Source organism: Crocuta crocuta, unplaced genomic scaffold, assembly GCF_008692635.1.
Source record: "Crocuta crocuta isolate KB4526 unplaced genomic scaffold, BGI_CrCroc_1.0 scaffold884, whole genome shotgun sequence".
NCBI classification, from domain to species: Eukaryota; Metazoa; Chordata; class Mammalia; order Carnivora; family Hyaenidae; genus Crocuta; species Crocuta crocuta.
Window position 1 is genome coordinate 1314996 of NW_027529549.1, and position 25897 is coordinate 1340892.

The 25897-nt window shown below is 34.9% G+C and overlaps 1 protein-coding gene across 1 annotated transcript in view; it reads left to right on the top strand.

Moving 5' to 3' along the window:
• The window catches only part of ANO3 (anoctamin 3), a 398432-nt gene that overhangs the window by 370792 nt on the left and 1743 nt on the right, over positions 1–25897 (top strand). Inside the window, exons 20-27 of the mRNA XM_077761423.1 lie at positions 2858–2969; positions 3734–3791; positions 9184–9281; positions 12235–12368; positions 13263–13415; positions 16544–16691; positions 20756–20836; positions 21014–21119. Coding sequence (XP_077617549.1) covers positions 2858–2969; positions 3734–3791; positions 9184–9281; positions 12235–12368; positions 13263–13415; positions 16544–16691; positions 20756–20836; positions 21014–21119 — 890 coding nt within the window. The remainder of the gene's footprint in view (positions 1–2857; positions 2970–3733; positions 3792–9183; positions 9282–12234; positions 12369–13262; positions 13416–16543; positions 16692–20755; positions 20837–21013; positions 21120–25897) is intronic.

Below are 25897 nucleotides of genomic sequence, written 5' to 3' on the forward strand. Positions count from 1 at the left end.
AAGCCACCCAGACACCCCTGTTTTAGCATTTTTAATATCAACTTCTATTTTATGAATTGTCAATCAAAATGAAAGGCATGCATGGAAGGTTGGAGCACATTGCATAACTACAGAGTCAGTGTACGTAGTTTACAAACCTAGTTCTCCCTACATAGAAGTGTTTTTCCCCCCTACCTCTTAACTTATTTGAGTTCTTCCCCCAATATTTATTTTTACCAAAGTATTGTACTATATGTACACAAATCAAAAGGCAAAATGGTATTAAGAAATTTATAATTAAAACCAGTACTCTGCCACATTACCCAACCTGATCTTCCACTTTCCTGAGAGACTACTTTTTAATAATTTTAGCAATTTCTCTTGTTATTTCCTATCCTATTGCTAAATAACATGTTTCTCTGACATTCTTGGATTTTTCAGTTTTGGGAAGCTGTTGCCTTTCCATTCCAAATGACAAGAAATTAGGTCCTAACATTCCCTGCAGTGTTCTGTCCCTGCACACTTTCCCATCCATCACATGTTACACACACACAATTTCTCCTCCTTCCAGAGTAGGTATAGTCACCATATTTGAACTTTAAAAAAAAGTTTTTAGTGTTTATATATTTTTGAGAGAGACAGACAGAGCATGAGCAGGGGACGGGCAGAGAGAGAGGGGGAGACACAGAATCTGAAGCAGGCTCCAGGCTCTGAGCTGTCAGCGCAAAGCCCAAAGTGGGGCTCAAACCCAAGAACCATGAGATCATGACCTGAGCCGAAATCAACCCTCAACTGACTGAGCCACCCAGGCACCCTTCAGTGGGTTTGAACTTTAATTCAAATTAATGATTAGTGTTTACATCATTGTTTCTATATAACTATTTTTATATCTAAGGTAAGGGGTGTACTATGATTGTTTTCCTTCTTATAGAATCTTTATATTTTCATGACACTAATAATAGCACTTTTTCTTTGATTTTCTACATACTTTCATTAATTTATCCCAAACTTTCTGCTTCAGCTCTGGATGGTCTCTAAACACATTCAAAATCATCAAGTATTCTACTCATTTTATTTTCTTCTTAGATTTACCCTCCCTGAACCCAGTGTTACTCCCATCTCAAAGGCCTACCATCAACACCTCAAAGCCTGGAGCCTATTTCAGATTCTGTGTCTCCCTCTCTCTCCTCTGCCCCTCCCCACCTCGTGGTCTCTTTCTCTCTCTCTCTGTCTCTCTCTCTCTCTCTCTCTCAAAACTAAATAAACATTAAAACATTTTTTAAATTAAGCCAACTGATGAAAAGAGTTTCAGTTTTGTCAAACAGAAGTCAATTCAAGAACAAAAGCACATATATCAAGAAAATAGTAACAAACTCACCATGTTAATATTTGACAAACCAGAATTTCATATCTATTTGAGAGAGAAAGAGAGATACTTCATACTGATAAACAGTCTGCCAGATCGGTATAATAGTCATGATTTGTATACATCTTTTTATAAACTTTCAAAATATAGAAAGCAAAATGTGATAGAAGTACCAAAAATTTTTTTTGACAAATCCATACTCAAAATATAAGCCAGGATTTAAGGCATTTTGAATATCATAACTAGCAAGCTTCTCTCAAAATATATATAAATGGGATGCTCAACAAAAAATATATATATATATCCTTTTCAAACACTTGATAACATAGACAAAATATATCCAAGTAATTTGAAGACAAGTGAAACTGCAGCTTTTTTGACCCAAAGCAGAAATTACACGGGAATGTTTGTGGATTGTGATGTAATAGAATTAGAAGTGGAAAACCAAACACAAACTACACAATGGGGATTTTTTAAAAATCCATATTCTCATCTCTAAATAAGTTTTATGCTAAATTTGCAAACTATTTAGAATGCAGCAGCAGTGAAAACACCATCGACCAAAACTTTGGGGGAACATGGGCTCTCCAGACTGCTCTCACTAGGGTCCAACAACCAGTCAGCCTGGGGCATGCCCCACAGACCCCTGTCATTTCTGGCACATATTCTCTTTGGACTTGGACTCCCCCAGACTGATCCCCCTGTTCTGTGTCTGGATCATGCGTACGTCGTGGCCCATCTTTTCTTGAAATCAGATCCCATCTATTTTCTGTCTTTCTTGAATTCTTTAATTGTATTAAAACCCATATTAGCTGTGCAAACAGATATTATACCATTATTTGGATACCCGGTGAGAGTAGAGTCTGCAATACACACTGCCATCTTTATCCCATCTCTCTCATTATTTTTGTTTTGTTTGAAGAGTCATAGAAACATAAGACATGAGAGTAGACAAAGTTCTTGAAATCATCTTGTCTAAATTCCTTGTTTCATAAATGTTAAAACTTGTTGCAAAAAAATGTGAAGAGATCTACTTGAGATCCCCAGAAAATTAAGTGTAAAGTTGAGACAAGAGCTCGGCTCTTATGACTGAGGTAGCCCTCTTTCCTTTTTACCATTCCACTTCCATCTGTGCAAAATATCCATTCTTCAAAGAACTCTGTGGATAATTTAGGTACTTATTAGAGCATAGCCAGGTTGGGTGAAGGACTGATCCAATGTATATGGTTACTTCCAAATGACAATAGCAGAGAGAATCCTGAAACTCTTTATATATTAATAGCAGGCATTGTATTTTTGTAGCTCTGGGAAAAATCTAAAGATTGTATCATTGGATCCTTTTATCAGCAGATATTATCATTCACATTTTGCAGACACAGACCTACATACAACTCAGAGATGTCAAGTGTCTTGTAGAACTAGTTCAGAACATGAACATGGGGCTTCTGAGTCTATATCCATGTTTTGTGTTATTCACCTCATCTATGTAAACATATCCTGCTTTCCTTTTAGAATATCCTCGAACAGAATCTGAATGGGAAAACAGCTTTGCTTTGAAGATGTTCCTTTTCCAGTTTGTTAATTTAAATAGTTCTATCTTCTATATTGCTTTCTTTTTGGGGAGGTAAGTCAACTTTATGCACATTATCTTTGCGGAGTGAAAAAGATTGCCAACCATTCCATTGCCAGTTGGTTAACAAGGGTGGCAAATTCTTGTCCCCTGCCTCGGAAAACTGCTAGTCAGTCTTCACATATGTTTCAATCGAAAGACTTTGAGCTACAGGAAAACTTCCACTACCAATTAAAGTTGGCATAAAAGATAAAACTTATATGCCATGCTTGGGCTGAATGGTGATTATCTAATCATCAGTGATGGTTTTGATAAATACGAAAATAATGTTTTTATAACCCTAGGTCACAGTTCCTTCGTGTGGAAACTTCTACCTATGGTGATAACATTTTTTTCCCTATCTTTGTTGCACAATATGAAAAAGAAACATATTAAAGTATGCTCAACACTCCAGCCAGTGCTGTGGAAACATACTGAAGCTAGAGCCATTTTAAACTAAACAGTCCTGCGCATTATATTAATATTCACTAGTTAGGCCCACAAAACATTAAAGATCTACAGGTGAAAGTGGAAAATTTCCTTTGGTTGGTTTCTCTGTACTTTCTCATCCCACTGGCATTGAATTCAAACATCACTTTTTTTCCTTTTTAAGTCAGGTACTTTGATGTGTAAGCATGGCCTAAGTCAGCAGTTCAGTTCAGGAACAAGATGCACCAGTGAACATTTATGTCTGCCTACACATGCACTTGTTGTGATGCATTAGATGTTCTTCAGTCAACCCCATGTAAATGCTAATGAACTGAAATGGCTTTTTACAGATTTGTAGGCCATCCAGGAAATTACAATAAACTTTTTAACCGGTGGAGACTGGAGGAAGTAAGTAACCTTGTAAGGGTGGGTGTGGGCCTGGGCGTGGATATGCGACAATGACTATGGAAAGGGAGTGTGTGGGAAGAGAGAGAGACAGAGAAGTTGGAGACACAAGGTTTCAGGCATGCTGGAGATGCATTATTGGTAGAGAGTTCTTAAGAGTTCACTAATGAAGGAACTACATCTTTCCACAAAAGGGTGTATACTTAAAAGTTAAAACCTAAAATCCTGACCTCAGCTCTTTAATTTTCTATCAAATCTATTTCCTCATTCCCAAAGCCCAAAAATTTAGCTCCAGTGATTGTTCAGTTTGGTGGAATTATTATTATCTATTTCATGGGTTTTTGAGCTTTTAAATATGTTAGGTTTCCTTTTAAGCAGGGAAATGCCATCCAAAAGAAATCTTACTTGAAACACCAATCTATAAGTATATAAATGTATGTCTTCCAAGTCTCATAGTTTTATATTGATTTATATTATGCATGTCATGGAAACAAAAGGTCTCGTATTGCTAGATGACAAGGTTAAACACATTGTATATTATCACTGAGACTGACAAATTGTCCTCGAAAATGCCAGCCCCTACTTATAGTGTCTGAGCCTGCTTCCTCAGATTTTTGCCAACAGAAACATTTTAATTTTTAGCAATATAAAATCTAAAAGATATCTCCTTTTGATTTCAGCTCCTTTAATTGTGAGTAAGATGGAGAACACTTTTCGTACAATTGTTGGATATTTTATATTTCTGTGTGTATGTGCTATTCTTGCTCATTTCCATTAGACTTTTTTTTCTCTGTACTAGTAATTTATAAACTAAAAAATAGGCTCTAATCTTTCAAATTTGCTGAAGAGATTTCTCATTTTCTTGTATGTCTCAATTTTGTTTTGATACATTTTTTTAAAAACTCTAGAACATTTTTCAACTAAAATATCATTGCTGTTAATGACTTTGGGCATTTATATCATGCCAAATAAGGTGTTTTTAATTCTGAAAATTAAAAACTCACATTGTACTTTTTACTAATTTAAAAAAAATATTAACATCTTTAGTGCATTGGAAGCTTATTTTTATGTAAAGAGTAATCAAGATATCCACCTGCCCCAGTTAGCAATCACATATGTAATTAATAATACATTTTTTATCACTCAGCAAAATAAGATTTCATGACTTATTATATTCTACATCTGAAATCATGTCTAATTCTGGATTCTGTTCAGTCTCATTGGTCAGATTGGTTATTCCTTCTCTAGTTCAAAATTGTTTTAATTATTTTAATATAAAATCCAATTCAATATATGGTAGTATTATAAGAGCTTGTAATTTAGAGAGAAGCTAAGAAAGGATTCCCTGAGAAAACAGGTGTTTCCAGTCTCTAAAAATTTCCCCAAAACTCAAGAGAGTCCTCATTGATATTGTCTCCCTAGAGCCTTCTAGTTGATTGCAATAACAGGAGAAAGCCTAAAACTTCCTAAAGACCAACATGCTTCACATCATAGAAAACTGGCTCGAATGCTAACCTTGCTACTTATTAATTCTTTGCCCTTAATTTAATCCCTCTGAATATCTGTCTCCTCATCTATACTTAGGAGTAATACTTAGGTTGCAAAGTTGTTTATAAATAAGAGACAATTTGCATAACACACTTAGCACAAGCCCTGGTCTTTGGAAGGCACTCATTGTAGCTGATAGTTATCAAAGCTCTGTCTCCACAGTCACCTACCTGGGTATTATCCTCTCAGGCAAAAACAGATGAAGACCTTACAGAACTCCAGCTCTCCAGAAAGTCCTCAAATCAAACTTGCAATTTTCACTCATAGCCCAGATTATGGCTATGAGCCTTTCATCTACCCAGTTAGGGACCCAAGGCTTACTTTTTACCAGGAATGTTCAACTAGATTTAGTGTAGTGTGGGGAACAGAGTGGTACAGGCAGATAGATCTGCATATTGATGCCATTTTAGGAACTGCTGTCACCAATAGTTTCATTTAGTTGGATATTTTTACTCTTAAGTGTAAAGTTATTGGAATTCATCATTCTTCTTTGGGAATCCCAGAGAAATAATTCTAATACTGATATCCCAGGGAAATAATTCAAATACTGGTGTCAAGAAAAATATTTCATAACCATTATAGTCATTTTCCACAATATATATGGCATACAGAATGGATGTATTTTCCAACAAAGTATTATTCATTTGGCAAAAAAAAATCAGTGAAATGAAAAATGTGAGTTTGTAATAGACCCTAGAAATTCTAGAACTGTACACGTAAATACACCTAATGGAAGATAAAAATTGACCCTGTGAGTTCAATCATACCACAAGCGCTTATTGACACATACTCTAATCCAGCACTCTACTGGGTAATATGGAGTATANTTAATGGAAGATAAAAATTGACCCTGTGAGTTCAATCATACCACGGCGCTTATTGACACATACTCTAATCCAGCACTCTACTGGGTAATATGGAGTATACAAACGAAGACGTCCTTTTCCTTTCTTGATGATGTTAATAGTTTCAAGAAAAGAATATAACCATGTCATGTAACAACTATTTTGTCTTTGGAGTCTTGACGATCTACATTCTAATTCAGTCCCACCTAAACCCATGATTTTAATATCTCCAAGTCTCAAGTTTTTCTTTTGTAAATTGTGATTAAGAATAGCTATCTCAGTACTATTGGTGATAGGATGATAAAACTGGGTCATGCATGTAAAACCCCTGGCACAAATTATGGTAGCTATTTTAAACAAAGAAAAATACCTCGGTTTTATTTAAAAACATTTATGAACTGGCTCTACTGACCTTTGTTCATACTATGCTGTATAATCTATCACATAAATATGTTATGTAAATCTATATAAAATGTTAATAATGGCTAATATTTAATTAGCACATACAATCTGCCAGTACATTCCAGCAATTGTCCCTAACTGTTCTAGATATATTAATGCAGGAATTCTTTTTTTAAAAATATAGTTTATTGTCAAGTTGGTTTCCATATAACACCCAGTGCTCATCCCAGCAAGTGCCCTCCTCCATTATTATGCTCATCTTCAAGATGAGGAAACAGAAATTTAGACAAGCTCTATAATTTGCCTACAATTATAGAAACATACTTCTAAATTGATGAAGTCATCAATCTGATTCAGCCAACCTAGCATCTGAGTCTGCACTTTGAACATTATGCTTTCCAGCCACCATTGGTATAGCATATAGGCACAATCGAAAACGTTAAGGACATTGATTTGGATAAGAGATGGCTGAATGATTGCTGACTCACACATGTAGATTGGATATAAAGTAAACCTACTTCGTGTGAAAGGAACATGGGTACCAGAATCTGATAGTCCTGTCTGTCACCTAGTTTCATCATCTACAAAATGGAGATACTAACACCCATCTTATGAGGTTCTCAGGAGGAGCAAATGAGAAACATATGTGAAGGCCCCCAGCTCTATGTTGTCCACAGTTATATGATTTGGGTGGCAAGGGGGGAGGGGAATGCAAAAGGAATGAAAGCCTGGGCCTTTTGCCTGCTCATCCTTCCTCTTTTACTCATGGTAATTATAGACTCTCTCTTACCCAGTGAATTTTAGAGTTGAAGGACTAGATTTCTCCAAAGGGAACCATTATATGAGAGGGGCAGACCCACAACAACTACTTCTGCCCTATAAACCACAAAGACATAAAGGCTCAATTTTGACAAAATTACAAATGGCCTGTCATCCAGCTTCCCCACTTTGGCCTATGATTGTGGAGAGTGAGCCAATCACATGGTTCTGTAATGGTCTTTGTTTTCCCTTTCCACATAATAATACGCTCTGGTATTCAAAGCAACAAACACATTTGGTAAATAGAATTCATCTTTAGTGTTATGTGCAAGAGTAGAGGATTAGGGTGCAATAGACCAAGGCTTTCAGTTCCATTACCAACAGTCAACACTATATGACCTTGAAGAAGTTCATTTGCATCTTTGAGTCTCTCTATAAAAATAAAGAGTTTCAGCTTGCAGCTGTGATCTATGCCTGCCTGTAGCTTAGTAATTATTCTGTTTCAGACATTGCACAGAACCCATTTACCATATATATGCGGCAGAGCTCAGGGGGTCCTAAATTAATCCTAGAAAGAAGGGGCAGTCTTAAATGGGAGAATTGAGACTTCTCCACACAATAAAAATTACCACTGGCAAGCCCTCTCTCTGGCTCAGTTTAGGGAGTTTTAAATTACTGGGCTGGAACCAGAAAACCAGGCTCTTCATGTCCTAATTATCTGTTCCCTTTGAAGTCCCACTGGTACCAATTTGATAGAAATAGAAACTGTGGATCAAAGCTATAGTGACTATTGTTCTTATAAGCCGGACATGAACCCATTTCTAAAGAAACAGACCCACGCTTTCCTACCCAACTGTCTTCTGCAGTGCAAAGTTTTCAAGCAAAACACATCGATTGCCATGTTCATTGTTATCCCATTTTTTCTTTGTTGGGGGTTCTAATGCTACCCTTTGTTGGATATCTGAAAAAGCAGAGAGGCACGGAGAAGGCAAAACGGTGTGATGCTGACAAGACATTCTGTGGCATGCTTTTATTACTAGAAGATACATTTGATGTAGATATTCCCTCTCTAGGATATAGAGCAGCTACCTCCTATCTTGAGAGTGGGTTAGACTTATAGACTCGCTTCAGAAAAGAATGGGGAAAGGGCAAAATGAGTAACTTTACAGTAGAAATACCTGGCAAACATGGTATCAACCAAGTGATGAAGATTAATGTCACTAGGGATGTTGTGTGGAGAGCCTGTAGCTTCTGATGAGAGGTGATGAAAATGATAATTTATGTCTGTGATCTCCCTCCATCCTCAAAACACATAAGCCCAGGCTAAACACGTGAAAACATTAGAGAATGTCGGTTTCTCAGCTTTGACACATGTACTTTGGTGATATATAAGGGGCAATAGAGGAGTCTAGTGCGTATGGGCATTCTCTGTACTTTCTTTGCAAATTTTCTACATTTAAAATTATTCTAAGACAAAAAGTTTATTCTAACTTATACATTTTTCTATCTCCTGATTGTCAATAGATATATAGTATTCCAGAGCATTCATTAAATGGGATCATGCCTAATACAAACCTTGGCAGATAATAAGTGCTCATTAAAAGTTAGCTTTCTTGTTATTGCTGTTGTAACTTTGATCACTATTCCTTTATAATTACTGAAAATATTGCTATCAGGTGCCCTTATACATGTTCTGTCTCCTTGTTTTTATTTTTTTTTTATGCACTGAGATAGTGCTGCCTGGTTTTAGAATTTGCTGTACAGTTTGAAGGTGCTGTACAGTTTTAAGGAATGTACAACCAACTAAGAAGAGCAAAATCAAGGTGGTTGTTCTGTTTCAGTGTCATCCCAGTGGCTGTTTGATAGACCTCTGCCTGCAGATGGGAGTGATCATGTTTTTGAAGCAAATATGGAACAACTTCATGGAACTAGGATACCCGTGAGCACTGTATCTTTTAAACTTGCCTTATATATAGTTACAAAGAAGAAAGATAGAGGTAGTGTGCATAGTTCTTAAGAACTGGGACCTGGTAACCATACAGATGAAGGTTACCTGTCCTGCTGCTCACGAAATGTGTGACCGTGTGTGAGTTAGTTAACTTTTCTGAGCCTTGGTTTTCACATCTCTAAGAAGGGATCGATAGCTATATGTACCTCGAGAACACTGAAAAGGAGTAAAGGAAACAGTGCATGTCAAGAACCCAGTACTCTGTTCAACACCTTAAGATGCCTGTTGTTATTTTTAAAGCATTGTTGACAGTGCAGGTTCTTGAGGATAAAAATAACTTTCTGGCTTCTTCTGGCTACCGAAAGACCAAAGTGGTTGTTGTTTAGCAAAGAGAGCCTCCGTTTATGCTCCTCCCTCAAGAAAGAATAAAACAAAGATAAAATTCTGGATAGGGAGGACTTGTACTCTTTATTACACCAAAAAAAAAAAAAGTCATTAGAACAGGATTGATTGTAAAAACAACAAAACATATGTAGCATTCTATTTTGTCCCTTTAGGTAGGGTTCAACTATCTGAAACGCTGACATGTTGAATGACTACTTTTACATCATATAAAATATATTACTCTTCCAAAAACAGTGGGATACAGTGTATGTAAAATAATGTGATATGGAAGATTTGAGGCCTAATCAAGTTTAAAAACATGACTCTTTTGAGGAATTTCTTTTTTTTTATTTTTTTAATGTTCTATTTATTTTTGAGTGAGAGAGNCTGTATGTAAAATAATGTGATATGGAAATTTGAGGCGTAATCAAGTTTAAAAACATGACTCTTTTGAGGAATTTCTTTTTTTTTATTTTTTTAATGTTCTATTTATTTTTGTGTGAGAGAGAGAGAGACAGCGTTAGCAAGGGAGGGTAAGAGGGAGAGGGAGACACAGAATCTGAAGACAGGCTCTAGGCTCTGAGCTGGCTGTCAGCACAGAGCCCGACATGAGATTCGAACCCACAAACTGTGAGATCATGACCTGAGCCGAAGTCGGACGCTCAACCGACTGAGCCACCCAGGCGCCCCAAGGAACTTCTTGACTATAGAAGAAAGACTAGTTAATTGATGATATAGCTTCAGTTTAGTCATCAAATCATCCCATCATTGTTTCTCCTTGTTGGCCTTCAAATGGTATCAGGACATTTCAGAGCAGAGACCTTAGGACTGGAGAAGTGATATCAACTCTGAAATCTGCCATAAGATATTATGTTACACTTTAGGCAGGTAAGAGCATGGACTATGAAATATCTGAGACCTGGTTCAGATACTCTCTCTGCCTCTTGCTAAAGATGCTTATAATTTCCTTGACCTCCCTGTGACATTATTTTTAATAAAATAAGGGATTTGTGAAGATTGCATGAGATACCCAGTGATCTTTAACCTTAATGAATGACAGAATCTTTTTGTGAAAAGATTTGTGAAGAGATCCTCAAAATTTAAAACGGATGAAAATGAAGCTCTTGTAGATGAAGAGAGCATAGGGATGTAGGGAGGGAAGATTGGGTAGCCCACTCCATCGTTCATCTCCCTTCCTATCCTTGATTCATCTCTTTGAGACACAGGGTTTGGGAACGTTATTTAAAAATAGCTAAGATTGGGTAGCAAATGCCCACCAGAGAGTCTGACGTGTTGTGATAGAAATAGCTTCATAAGCACCATCAAGATGGTATAGTAGTCATTATCTTATTAAGAATGGTTATTATTATCATTGTCCGTGTACTTCTATGCATACCACAGACTTTGGATAGCACTTTTTCACCACGGCCTTGTCCAAGTGGTCAATGTGGATAGTATATGTCAAATCCCAAATGTGCAATGATAAGGGACATCCTGTTGGTGTTCTTCCAAATCCAGCAGGAGTGAACCAGTCACTAAACAATCATTTTCAAAATTTGATAACATAGTTCTCTTTTTTAAAGAAAAATCTTAAGCAGACTGAAGGAAATAAAAATGAACCAATCCCAACCCCTTTTCCATCTTCATGAGGTCTCAGAGGCAACTTCCATGGGATAGACATACACTGAATAACCACCTGACTTTTGGGTCTATGTTGTTCTTTCAACACCCACTAAGTATAGGTACATAATTAATTATATGTGAGAGTTGGAGTACTGTTCACTGAATCCTGTGGGATTCACTTTATTCTAGAGGTAATTGTCATCTAACCTTGAAATAATTAATTTCCCAGATGTCCCCACTATATGCACACTGGGATATTTCTGTGTCATGTAATTTCAAGACTGCCCCTATACTAGGGAAATACTGTTGTTAATTCCTTTCCAAGTCTTTTAAATGGATTGAGACACAGATCCATTGCCTGTAAATTATTGTTCACTATACTAGCAGAATGTAATTGTTAATACTCAAATCCTTTATGGCCATAAATTCAGAGGTGAATAGACTTGCTAAAAGTCACACAGCTAATACATTGCAGGTTAGGTATCTCTGGAAACCTTATCTAGGGCTCTGTTATTCAGTGTGGAACATGACTTTACTTGTGTTTCAAGAGCACAGCTCAGCTGGTTTTGGTTATAAGCAATGAAGGGCTCAGATCCTATCAGAACAGGCAACATAGAAGTTTAAGTATTTATATAGGTTGGAGTGGGGGAAGGAATCATAGAAATGGGGATTTGTCTAATAAGTATCAGGAAACACCTAAGTATATGAGGGAGAATAAATCTCAGATACATATGTAGATATTTAAAGAGCTAGGAAGGCTGAGGCCTATTCTCTCATCCTAAACTTGGAAGTTGAGACTATGCAAATATCTCCAATTCCCAGGAATGCTTGGTGTACTCCCAGAGTAGTGATATTTCTCTTTTCTTAATGCACTATACATTGTTTACTACATGCTTAACTAAGAGCTCAAAAGCCCATTGTCTCTTCTGTGATGTAGGCTGATCCAGAACTGGTGGTCACGACATAAAATCAAGCGAGGAGTACAAGATGCTTCCATACCTCAGTGGGAAAATGATTGGAATCTGCAGCCCATGAATATTCACGGACTGATGGATGAGTATTTAGAAATGGGTAAGGAAAGAAACTTCTACACAGCTATTTGGCTTTCTTGATACTCTTTTGTTAGTTCACACAGGCTTTTGTCCAAGAGAGAAAACCATCTCTGTCCTTTCCAAACCCAAGCATTCTAAAATACATCTGTACCTTTATCTCAACATAACTAGAGAAGAGATTAAAGAATTGCCCTTGGAAGGTTCACAGATTCTGTCCTCTGTCAGCTGTAACATTTGTCCAAAATGAAGGGTTTTCTCATAGCAGAACACCTAGCTTTAGTGCAGGTATTTAAAGGGAACAAAATAAAGCAGAATCCATTCCAAGTCAAAAACATACCATCCTGCCCCGATAAAGTAGTAATTATTTCTTATGATAAACCTTTGCATAGACCTGGTATGAGTTTAATTTGAGAAGCCCACTTATTTATATTAAGAAAATAAGGATTCCCACTCAAGCTGTTAAAATCTTTCTGTATTGTCTTGACATTTGCTTTTACTCTGGACTTTAGTTTTCTCATCTATTAAAAAAAAAAAAAAAAGACAAGATTAGATCTCTTACGTCCCTTCTAGAGCTGAGCATTTTTCTTCAAGCCCTCCTCTTTGACTTTTTTTTTTTTCACTCTTTCTTCATGCTGCATGGTCTAGTGGTGGAAAACACATAAACTTTCAATCCACTGAGATCAGAGTTTAACTGCAGGTGTTAACATTTTTAGCTGTTTACGCTTTTGAAAGCTTACTTAACATGTATGAGCTATAATTTTCTCAGCTGCAAAATGTGATGAGTATATTTACCTTGTAGGGGTATTGAAAGTATGAAAAGCAGTTTATGTAAAGTACCTAATATGGCACAAGAAATTACTCAATAAAATGATATTGTTTATATTGCTAATTATGTAATGCACTCCCTTTCCAGTTTTGCAGTTTGGTTTTACCACCATCTTTGTTGCGGCTTTTCCTCTGGCACCTCTTTTGGCCTTATTAAACAATATCATTGAGATCAGGCTGGATGCCTACAAATTTGTCACCCAGTGGCGGAGGCCTCTGCCGGCGCGAGCAACCGACATAGGTAAGATTCAGAAACTAAATGGTTCTTGCATTGCTAAGGCCAAGAGGTGTCTTGATCTTAGCACCATGTAGGTTTCTATTGTTGGGGTTCCCTCCCAACTGTAACAAAACTGAGCAATTTGGTTAACAAAATAGTGAAATCAACATTAGCTTACTTGGGAGTGTGTTTATACTAAACATGCTATTTCATGAACTTGTTTTTAACTAAAAATGATTCTATATGCACGTTTCCATGTTAATAAAAATAGCTCTGCCTCATTCTTTATAATTCCTTCGCCAATTTCTATGATATGTTGTGTGACATTTCTAAAACCTTATTCCCTTAAATCGAGATGTTTAGATTGCTTCAGTTTTTCCTCTTATAAACAACACTGAGGTGAACATACATCTTCATACATATTTTGGCTGATTATCTCCTCAAGATGAATTTCTCAAGTGGAACTCCTATGTCAGAGAGCATGTTCGTTATTTTTTTTACATTTAGTATAATGCTCTCCATCCATTTAACATTTTAATTTCTCAACATGTTGTCTAGAAATATTGTGAAAATTGATAGTCTTCCCAGGTATAATAAGGGTTCTCTTTTTTTTAATGTTGTTCTATCCTCACCAGTCTGAGGAGAAAAACCATGTGATCTTGTTATGTTTCCTCACATGTTTATAACTATGAGATTAAGTATATTTGTATTTCTTCTCTACTAACTGTGGATGACCTTTGGCTATTATATTTGATTTCGTAATCTTTATCTCCATGTTCAGAATTGCAAACATTTTCAAATGCAGGTTTTTAATTTTTCACTCCATCGTGAATAAGGTTTTAAAATGTGTATATCATCCCATTGATATATCTCCCTTATAGTTGTTATTACTTATGGCATTCTTAGAAAGTCCTTTAGAACTCCCAATTTTTCACGATGTATTTTACATATATGTGTGTTATTTGGTTGTCTGTTGGCCCTTTATGGTTTTATTTAAATTGTTGATCTAACGAATTTGTTGTTAATAAAGGGGTTAAAATGATATCCAGCTGGGTTTTTTCCCCTAAAGAGTGGCAAATTTTCTGACAACCATTTATCAAATATTACATCTTTCCTAACTTGTTTGAATTACCTTTATTATAAAAAATTCTATATAAACTTGGGCATATTTCTAGAATCTCCATTTGTCCCTTTGATCTGACTACTTGTTTTTGGCATGCTATTTTAATAAACTGCAGTTTGGTAATAGAAATTCTAAGTATATGAAAAAGAAAATTCATACTTCTCCTTTTCTTTTTTTGGGAATTTTCTGGCTAATATTGCAAAGTTATCTTTTTAAAATTTAATTATATAATCATATATGTGTGTATATACTCCACCGCCAACATAATTTTTTTAAATATACTACTAATCTGCAGAGATTTAATGCTACTTAACTTGAGTTCCCATTTTTTAAAACAACTAAAATTTTTACTGTTATTTAATTTAGGTATGTTTATTATTTCATTATTAAAATAATATAAGCACATTAAAGAAAATCTGGAAAACAAATCAAAAGGGAAAAATCAACCCCCATTCCAGATTTAGCTAGTGTTATTGCACTTTCCAGTGCAAAATTTATTACTTTTTTTAATTTTCGTAGGTTGTCTTGCTCAACTCAGACAATACAATGTATAAAAATAGTTAATATTCATTCTTCCCTCTTTCCCTTCTACCTCAGGGAATCAGTATTATCAATTAGGCATTATACTTTGTCAGTGTTTTTCTTGCTCATACAAATATACAAAAATGCACACTTACGAATTCTGCATTTTTTCCTTCATGAATATCCCCTAGCTCAAAACATATTGGTGTGATTCATTTTGATAGTGTAGTAATACTCATAATATAGATGTATGTTAAATTTTATAGTCATTTACTTAGTTTTCCCAAGCAAAGAATAAACATACATAAATATAACTGTGAATAAACATATACATAAACAGACATAGATATTATATATATTGGATATCACATATCCACAGATGTGTGTAAACAGTATATCTCTGTAGTACAGATCCCTAAAAGAAGGCCTACCAAATTAAAATGTACTCACATTTTAATTTTGAAACATATCACACTGATCACCACAAATATTGTAATAGCTGTACTTCAAACAACTATGTCAAAAGAATTTCTGTTCCCACAGGCCCTAAATAGCAGTGGATGGTAAGAGACCCAAATCTCCTACAATCTGATGATTAAAAAAAAATCTTATTTTTTGAAGGGCATTTCTCTGAAACACTAATTTTCAACTAGTAATTGAAAATCTTTATTTCTTGATTATTTGCATTTCCATAGCAAATTACTCATCTGTATTGTTGGCCCATTTTTCTCTTGGGTAGTTTGCCTTATTAAAATTTTAAGACATATTTCTGTATTTTGTATAATAACCTTTGTTTTTTGTGAAGCAAATTATCCCTGGCAATTGTTTTCTTTTCACTGAATCTTGTTAATTTTGTAAAAAGATATGTTACATTTTGATGTATTCAAAAATTTTAATGAATTCTGATTTCTTGTCTCATGACTTTTTATGTCATGTCTATTTTTATTTTTTTCATTACAACTCAATATAATAAAATATAAAGATTTTGAAAAATAAAGAAAAGAGATGGAGGGGTGGAGGAAGTTTCCATGCTACCTGATTACCTTTAGCATTTTTGAGTATTTCTTTCTAGGACTTTTTTTGTATCAATATGTTTAAAATGACATTTAATCCTATTTCAAACATCACTTTTGACTATAATCAATATTATATGGATGCTGTACACAATTTCAAAGGCTTTTTTGTGTGTCTGTATGCCAGATTGGGAAAGTCCTGGGTCTTGACACCAAACGAGTTTTACTTTTTTATACTTTTACTTTACAAAGGTACTTGAAACAATTCCTAATGATACTTTAATTTTCAGATCTTTCAAGGTGAGATCAACCTTCCCTCTGTGGAAAAGTATTCCCTAGATGTCCCATCTGTAGTGAGATATTGTACTAAAGAAAGTAAACAATGAATAGAACTGTGATCCCAAAATAAGTAAAACATTCTCTCCAAAGATGATTCATTAAACAGTTTTAATGTTTTTCATTTTGTTTCCTATCTTTTCTCTTTCTTCCACAAGGTATCTGGTATGGAATTCTTGAAGGAATTGGTATATTGGCTGTGATCACCAATGCATTTGTAATTGCTATTACATCTGATTACATCCCACGTTTTGTCTATGAATACAAATATGGCCCCTGTGCAAGTCGTTTTGAATACGGTGAAAAGTAAGGTTGACATTTACACAGTTTTCTGATGTATTTTGTTTGTGATTGAAACGAGAACTCATTGGGAAGTGTTTTTTTTCTGTGACCATTAAGGGTAGTGCTTTTAATCATTGCACTTAAAATGTGCTTATTGGATGAAATCAAGTGGGATAAAAAAGGCAACAGTACTTTTTATGCAAAAATTTTAAAGTCTATGTTTTTACCTGTATGCATCACTGGTATCCAAACGTTAAAAACATTATAATGTATTTATTTTTTAAAAATATTTTTATTTATTTCTAGGAGAAAGAGAAAGAGAGAGAGAGAGAGCGTGAGCAGGGGAGGGTCAGAGAGAGGGAGATACAGACTCTGAAATAGGCTCCAGGCTCTGAGCTGGCAGTCAGCACAGAGCCCGACGCGGGGCTCGAACCCACAAACCGCTAGATCATGACCTAAGCGAAAGTCGGACGCTTAACTGACTAAGCCACCCAGGCGCCCCTATAATGTATTTAGAAGTCAAATTCAGAGCTGAAAGAGACATTAGAAATCATGCAACGCAATCTTCTGACTATATTGATAAATAAACCGGGCCCACACTGGTTAATCAAATTGCTGCAGGGAATAAAGCTGATTGCAGGGAGAAACAGAGTATGAAGGAAATGTCAGCTACACGATGAGAGAGCTTTCAAAAGGAGTTTATAGCTAGCGATTTTAAGGTGCAGAAAATATTGCCTTGGATGTGTCTTTTTTTGTTTTTTTTTTTGTAATTAAAATATGAGTCCATTCTTTAGAGTAGGGTTTCTCAACATCTGCTCTATGGACATGTTAGACCAGATAATTTTACTTGCGGTGAGGATAGGGATGATTCTGTGCATTGTAGAATATTTAGCAGAAAGCATCCTTGGCTTCCACCCAGTAGATACGAATAGCAACCTCCCTGCTCCCCAAGTTGTGATAACCTAAAATTGTCTTCAGATATTGCAAAATGTCCCCTGGGGAACAAAGTCACCCATTTTATAACCACTGTTTTCGAGGAAATGTGTTTTTCACATCTTTGTTTCTTGAAAGCAAGAATTAGGAAAGAATGTTAAGAGAGCACTGGGCATAGAACAGAAATCGGTGTTTCAGCTGCAGACTAGTCTTGCATGTGGAAGCAGTGATGGGAGACAGATAAAGTAGTGATAGGAGAAGCCACTTCAGTCCCGCCTCAGGAGCACCTTTGGGTTGCATCTCATTTAGATGCCAGGCATGTGCCCCAAGACACTGAGCTCCGGTTTATGAAGAAATCAGGCCTTAGCTCTACTGATGAACTGATGTTTTCTCAGAACACTGAGATGCCTTTCTGAACATAAACATCCCAGTTTTTCAAAGAGAAGTAATAAAGATATAAAATCTTATTTTGTATTTTGGAGTCTTGTCAAGGTACTTTAACTTAAAATCAGACACCCTAGATTGAAATTCTAACTTTGCCTTTTACTAAAAGGCACAGTCATCAATCTGGACCTATAATAAAGAAATAGTGTATAAAGTAACATTTTACAAACTGTAAAAGACTATATAATAAGCCACTTTTAGTGTTAATAGTGAAAAACCAGAAACAGTTTTTCTTAATTTAATATAGTCTAGACGCAGATTTTAAGGGTTTCTAGTACGAAGGCATGTTTGAGAGCCCTTCCTTAAAAGTGTTGTTTGCTAATATCTTTGCTTCCACCTAGTGGTAGGTGAAAATGAAATTGGTTGGTTATCTGCTCTGTATTCATTTCAAGTCCTGCCTTTCAGGTAGATAGCACTGGACACCTCCGCATTCAGTGACTAGATGTAGAATAACTTTAAGAAGAGATGTGGAGGACTTCTGTGAGATTGAAACTTCACCTTCCTAAGGCCGTCCTGTTATTTAAATTTTTTCCAAGTATGCTTAGCAGTTACTAAACTGGAGTGGATGCATTCGGATCAGAATTTTTCAGACCAAGATAGCAAAAGGACAAAATGGCAGTGGAGGGGAGGGTATTGGCAAGAGAGCAGTTAAAATGACAAATCATGGGGTCTGGGATGGACAGGCAAGGAAGTGAAACTAGTGCAGTCCTGTACTTCAGAATTCAGGGTTTACAATGAGATAGATGTACATTTGAATCCAAGTTTTAACGGCTGTTTGTCCTGGTCAGTGATTCACAACATGTGTCTCCTTTAGGATCCACAAGGTCGATACTGTTTTCATAATAATACTAAGATATTCTTTTGCTTGTTTTGCTATAATGACATTGGTACCGATGATATGAATGGGATAGTGGATAAAATAAATATTCTGGTGGTTTTGTGTAACTGAAAGCAGTGGTACCAAAAAGTACTAGCAATGACTGTATTCCTCACCATTGTATAACCACCATTTTAGAAAATACCAGTAAGAAAATTCAGAATGTCTTTGATGAAGCAATAATAATTACTACATTTATCAAGTCCTCGCCCTTGAATAAGTGTCTTTTTGGTATTCTGTGTGACAAAATGCAAAGGTGATAAAGCATTTCTCCTACATACTAAAGTGTGGTGATATTCGTCTCAGAGTAAACCTCTTGCATGATTGTGGATTTGCAAACTACACAATATGTTCTTAACATGAAATAATGATTGCCAGATAAACTATGATTATTCAGTCTTGAGTGTGTAGTAGACACTCTTCTAGAAAATAGACAAAACTAGCTTGTCACTTTAAGAAAAATAACTGACATGTGTGTTGCCATTAATAAAGTTCAGGTTTTAAAGTGAAAATCAAAATTTTGGATAATTTTATCTATCACTGAGCTTGAAAGTTTCCCAGTACTTCCAGAGTTTTCCCTGATAAAAATCAATGGTGATATTAACAATTATGCTTTTTGTAGTCTATGGTAAAAATATTTGGAAGATCTGCATAATTAAAGAAACAAATGTTTCCCAAATGACCCATGTTTAATGTCACAAAATTATATGTGGGTAATTTGAATTCAAAATACAAGACAGACCTGTAGATTTTAATGTAAAATCCATATAAAACATTTATTAATTCTTTAAGACTCCACAGTACAATTAACCTTTAAGAAATGACCATAGGTAGAACTTTGGTATAATATCAATGAAAAATATCAACAATTATTTGAAGTGCTATTAAAATATCCTTTGTTTCAACTACTTATCTGTGTGAGGCCAAGCTCTCTACTTACTCTTCAACCAAAACACCATACTGCAATAGATTTCATGCAGAAACAGATGTGAGACTGTAGCTGCTTACTAGTAAGACAGACATCAAAGGATTTACAACATGTAAAACAATGTCATTCTTCATACTATATTTTTTGGAACATCGCTTTTTTTCTTTAAAAATGTGCTATTTATATCTATTTGTAATGAGTTTGATGAATTGTTTTAAGTGAATTAATAAATATTTTCTAAATTTGTTTTAATTTATAATGTGTAAATAGCAATACATATATGTTCATGTAAAAAGATCCTTGGGATCCTAGTAATTTTTTTTTAAATGTGAAAGTTAGCTGAGCTCAAAAGTCTTGAGAAGTGTAGGCTTGGAGGAAGTTAGTCTCTGTAAAACTTAGTTTTTTAATCTATATGATGGAGATGATAATGTATACGTTCTAAGGTTATTGTAAAAAAGTTAACTGATAACAATTTAATACCTCACCATCAGGATAGAGATTTCCACCTCTTTTGTTCATTGTCAAATACCAATCATCTAGGAATTTTTCTAACAAATTATAAGTCCTTAATAAACATATATTGAACAATTTAATAAATCACAAATACACATGCTTAATTAGCCAGATAGTGTGATTTGCATGTATATTTATAAAACATTTATTTATAGAGTATTAACACATAGGAAGTAATTAGCACAATGCTTAGTGCATAGTCAACACTTAATAAATGTGATCCAATGAAAGGGGAAAAACAGTGGACAAGAGTCTGTCTCATTAAAGTAAACTTACATAATAATTGAAGTTAGAGTATTAATAGGGCTTACTGAATCCTGTCATATGTAATGAAGGAATTGGACCAGAAATTTATAAATCTCTGAATCACATGATACTTTTCTTTTCTCCCAGTTGTTTAAAGGGATATGTCAACAATAGCCTATCCTTCTTTGACCTGAGTGAGCTTGGTATGGGAAAATCTGGTTATTGCAGGTACTTACTTATAAATTATAATTATCTTTTCTTCTTGCTTTTATCATTCCATCTTCTCCCTCTACATTCTAATAAGCCCATTTCAACTGTCATTTTGGAGTTTTGGCAAATTAAAAGCCTTTGGGGCCTCCATGCTTTGGTCTCTGTTCTTCACATTGTTTGTCTTGTGGGTTTCAGGTATCGGGACTACAGAGGCCCTCCATGGAGTTCCAAACCCTATGAGTTCACTCTACAATACTGGCATATCCTCGCTGCTCGATTGGCCTTCATTATCGTGTTCGAGGTTAGTCACAGGCTGATAAAATTTCTGTTGGTAAACTCTTTTCCGACTGATGTATTAGTTGACTCTTTGAAGTCAGTTCCTCACTGACTTCCAAAAAAGAAGTTGTGTATATCCCAGTAAAAGATTCAGATACAGTGAAACTGCTATAAGAAGTGCAAGGAAGCAAAAGCTGAATAATGTAAGAAGGTAGGTCAGTGGGTATTTACACCAGAAAACTAGTATAAAAAAAGCTATTAATGGTTCAACTGAAAATTTAGCTTTGAGCCTCCTAGTAACCATATTTAAAAAGGAAAGGATGGTTTTCATCATATGATGAAAGAATCTATACTTATTCATTAGGATTAAGAAACATATTTTCTAATCAACTTAATTACAGTTGACCACATGTGTGTTTGTATCTTTCCATAAATGATGCCTGAAACACTTCCATAAAATGTGCATAGATTTTGATTATCAGAGTCATACAATATTAGACTGTAGTCTTGTGAAGAAATTTTGGAGATGCTACAGTATTGTTGCCTTCCTTAGCATATAAGAAGCTTGATACCATGAAGAATTTAGTGCTGGAATATATTGAGTATCTATTCTCTAAGGTACCATCAAGTTCTATGGAAAACCTTTGAATGCATCTGGTTTTTTAGAGAGAAAAAAAGGAGCCATACATAAAACTTTTGGAAAAAGTTTTTTTAAAGGTAGATGTACCTCTCCACTGATCTCTAAAAAAAAATGTCAGATTTTTTTTTTTTACAAATAGTTTATTGTCAAATTAGTTTCCACATAACACTCAGTGCTCATCCCCACAAGTGTCCTCCTCCATGCCCATCCCCCCCTCCCCCCCACATCCATCAGTCCTCAGTTTTTGTCAGCATTCAAGAGTCTCTCATGGTTTGCCTCTCTCCCTTTCCCCCACCATTTCCGCCCTTCTTCTCCCCTTTGTTCCTCCGTCAAGTTCCTCCTAATCCTCCTATACGTGCAAACATATGATATTTGTCCTTATCTGCCAAAATATGTCAGATTTTTTAGTGAAACATCCTTCCTCCATAAAATGAAATGCTTACCTCTAAGGTTTAATCCAGGATGAAATTCTATTTACCTAATGAATCCATGAGTCTATAAAAATGTCTCCTGATGAAGTGTGACTTTTCACTTTATTACAGGTAGCAGAAGAGAGGTTAAGGCATATTTCCAACCCAATGATTCTAAAAAGTCTTCTTGTTATTGTGTGTGTGTTTTAATGTACATTCTTTTCATCTTCATCTTCTATTGGAACTCAAATGAACAGTCTTAGTCAAATGCCCCAATTCATAGCAACCTATCATCATGGATACAAATGATTCCCCCTTTATTTTTTTCTTTATTCCTCATTACTAATTCCATTACCTACCCACTCTAAAAGCACCCACTCTTTTTTCTTCAGTAGAAGTTTTTCCACATGTTTATTTAAACAGGTACATATGTATGTATAGTATCATTTTAAGTGTTCTTTTTTCAAAATTCAATTGTATTATGCAATAACTCATTTTTATCTTTTACCCATTTTACTTTTTTTAGATCTAGAGAGAGATCTTTCTATGAGGTCTATCCATATTTAGATAATTTCTTCTATCTACTTATGTATGATAGTTCATTGGTTTTAAATACCACAATCCCCTGTGGATGGGTACTTGGGCCTACAATAATTCTCTCTACCTCTATAAATCTCTTATTATAAATTTTGGACTTGTTACCTTCTAAACATATTTAAGGGTTTCTTGGGAATATTATACTCAGGTTTGGAATCTTTTACATGCATACTTAATTTCACATAATACTAACAGATTACTCTCCAAGAAGATTTTCAGCAGATCTTCATATTATGTGAATTTCTAATATTTTGCAATTGAATAAGAATAAGGTAATATTTTGCTTTAATTTTTTTTAATCTATTAACTCATGTCATCAACTTTATTACTAGAAAACCATTTTGGTTTCCTTTTTTGTGAATTTATAACCTTGATCTATTTTTGGCTGGGTTTCTAGTTTATTTGTTGCCAAATTATAAGATTTTCTTACATGTTCTACATATTAGTCTTTACCAGTTATAAACATACCAGATATGTTTTTCTTTTTCATAACTTATTCATTTTATCCATAAACAAATAATGTTTAATTTTGATGTCATCAGAAAAACTTTCATTGTTTTCCATTTAAGGTTTTTGCTTTTTGTGTGTGTCGTTTATTTAAAAAATTTTCTTATCTCCAGTTCAAAACTATATTCTATTACATATTTTACTATTAATTTTATAATCTTACTTATCACACCTTAAAGGTAGCTGAACGTTTTATAGAGACTGAGGCAAAAGCTTATTTTTCTTTTATTTTTTATATAGTGCTATAATTTTTGCACTGCTGTTTACTAAATAATATATTTATCCACTGATTTGTAATATTCCAAGTTCCTAGAGTAGATGTGTCCCTGGCCTCAGTGTTCTGGTTTCATTATTCCATTTGTTTATTCCTATTCCCTATCACACTATTTAAATGCCACGGCTTTGGAATATATCATCATATCTGATAAAGCCAGCTACTTCCTACCCCTGCCAAGTTTGCTCTTATTTTTAAAAGTTGCCCTAGCTCTTTAGACTTATTAATCATTTATATACATTTCAGAGGCCATTTTCCATGGTCCCCCAAATATCGTGCAAGGATTACTGTTAGAATTACATTTATTGAAAACACACGTTGACTTATTTACAAAATCTGTGCTGATTCATTAATAAACATGAAACTTATTCAAACCATTCTTACATACTTTAATAGAGTTTTAAAATATTCTCTTGCTTGTTCATTCCCATTTATTCTCAGAAACTTTGTAGATATTTTTATTGCTATTATAAACACTGTCTTAGCCTCCATTCTGATTTGATTGATGTGCGCTAGAATTCTAATGGTCTTTTCTCACAAGTGCAAAGTTCCTTGTTTAAGTCTTTCATTGTTTCTAACCTTCTGTCTGTTAAATCTGTTGGACTGTCTTTTGCAAATAAGGACAGTTTTGTCTCTTCATTTGCGAGGTTTCCGCCTCATTACTCTGTCTTGCCTTACTGTGTTGCTGGAAATTTCAGTATGGTGTTGAGTAGCAGCAGTGTCAGCAATTATATCTTGTTTCCAAATTTAATGGAAAATACTTCAGACTTTTTTTCTTTAAGTACAATATTTGCTGTAGGTTTTTTTATTTAAGATACACTCTGTCAGTTTAAGAAAATTGTCATCTATAACTGGTTACAAGAGTGCTTTGATAAATGGTAAACTTTAGCCTTTTAAAAAATAGATTTTTTTAAAACACTGAATCACTCTATTTGAATCCATTTATAGCTTCATTTATTACCATTGTATAGGACTCAGAGCATATTCTTCACTGTTTAAATTATAACAAATATTTTTGATTTTTATTTCTATACTTTTGAGACACATTGCTGGATATTTATGTGCATACCAACTATCTGATCAGGAAAGAAAGTCCTGATCTACTTTTCTATGGCAAATATGATGGGCTTTACTGTGATCTACTATGCAGTGCAATTTCCTGAGGCACTGATGTAAACCAGTCAAAAGTACCATGAATTCCTCCTTTCCACATAAAGAGATGGTTGTCACAAAGTTCTGTAGATAAATGTTTGGTTTTCTCTCACACATCATCCTAACTCTATCAGTATCAGTTTCTTTTCTGAGCAACTGAAAGTTCTTCTCTTCTCCATGGGAAAAGAAAACGGATGCATTTTTTATAATGGGTAATGATATTTAAGTGGTGCTTCTATTGTGCCAAGCCCTTCTTTAACCCCTTCACATGTATCTGCTCATTTAATCCTCATAATAACTGTTAAGGGATATCATTATTGTCACCATTTTAGAGATTAGACACAGAGAGCATAGGTGATTTGCATAAGATTACACCACTAATGAGTGTCAGAGAACAGTTCAGACATGCGCGATTTTGTTGAGCCTCTGAACTTTTGACCCCAGACTTATTATTTCAGTTTTTGATCCTATCATTTTTATATACAATACTTTTGGCAGTCTATTCTTAAAAATTAATACATTTTTATCATAAAGGAATTATGTAATGGAGACAACATATTTTCCAATATTTGAACTTATTAGTAGAAATTCTATAAAATGCACGTGCTGGAGATTGAGCCCACAGTCCCATAGAATACAGTCATGGGCAGACTATTTTATGTGGCTTATACACTGTGATTATGATCTGTCAGACGTGAGTTTTCCCTGGATGTGATCTTTCTCATCTCTATATAACAATGCATGTTATGATAGGATTCCATAGTTTATAAGGATTTTATAGATGTGAACTTAAGATTCATGCAGTGTTTATAAAGTGATTGTCAACACGTGGCACCTAAAAGAGGAAAGAATTCTCTTTTCTCCTAATACTTATGTGATGGAAGACAACAGGGTAATTGGTCCAATATAATTTCTTTAAAATTTTTTAAGTTTATTTATTTTGAGAGAGACAGAGAGTGTGTGTGCGTGCCAGCACAAGTGGAGGAGAAACCCAAGCAGGTTCTGTGCTATCAGAGCGAGGCCTGACGCAGGCCTTGAACTCACAAACTGTGAGATTGTGACCTGAGCAAAGATCAAGAATTGGATGCTTAACCGACTGTGCAACCCAGGCACCCCCAGTATAATTCCTGAAAATATTAATATTCTAGGTGGTATATTCTGAGTTCTGTTGTTTGATTGTAAGGCAAATGCAACATTGTTCATGATCTGTTTTATAATTGGCA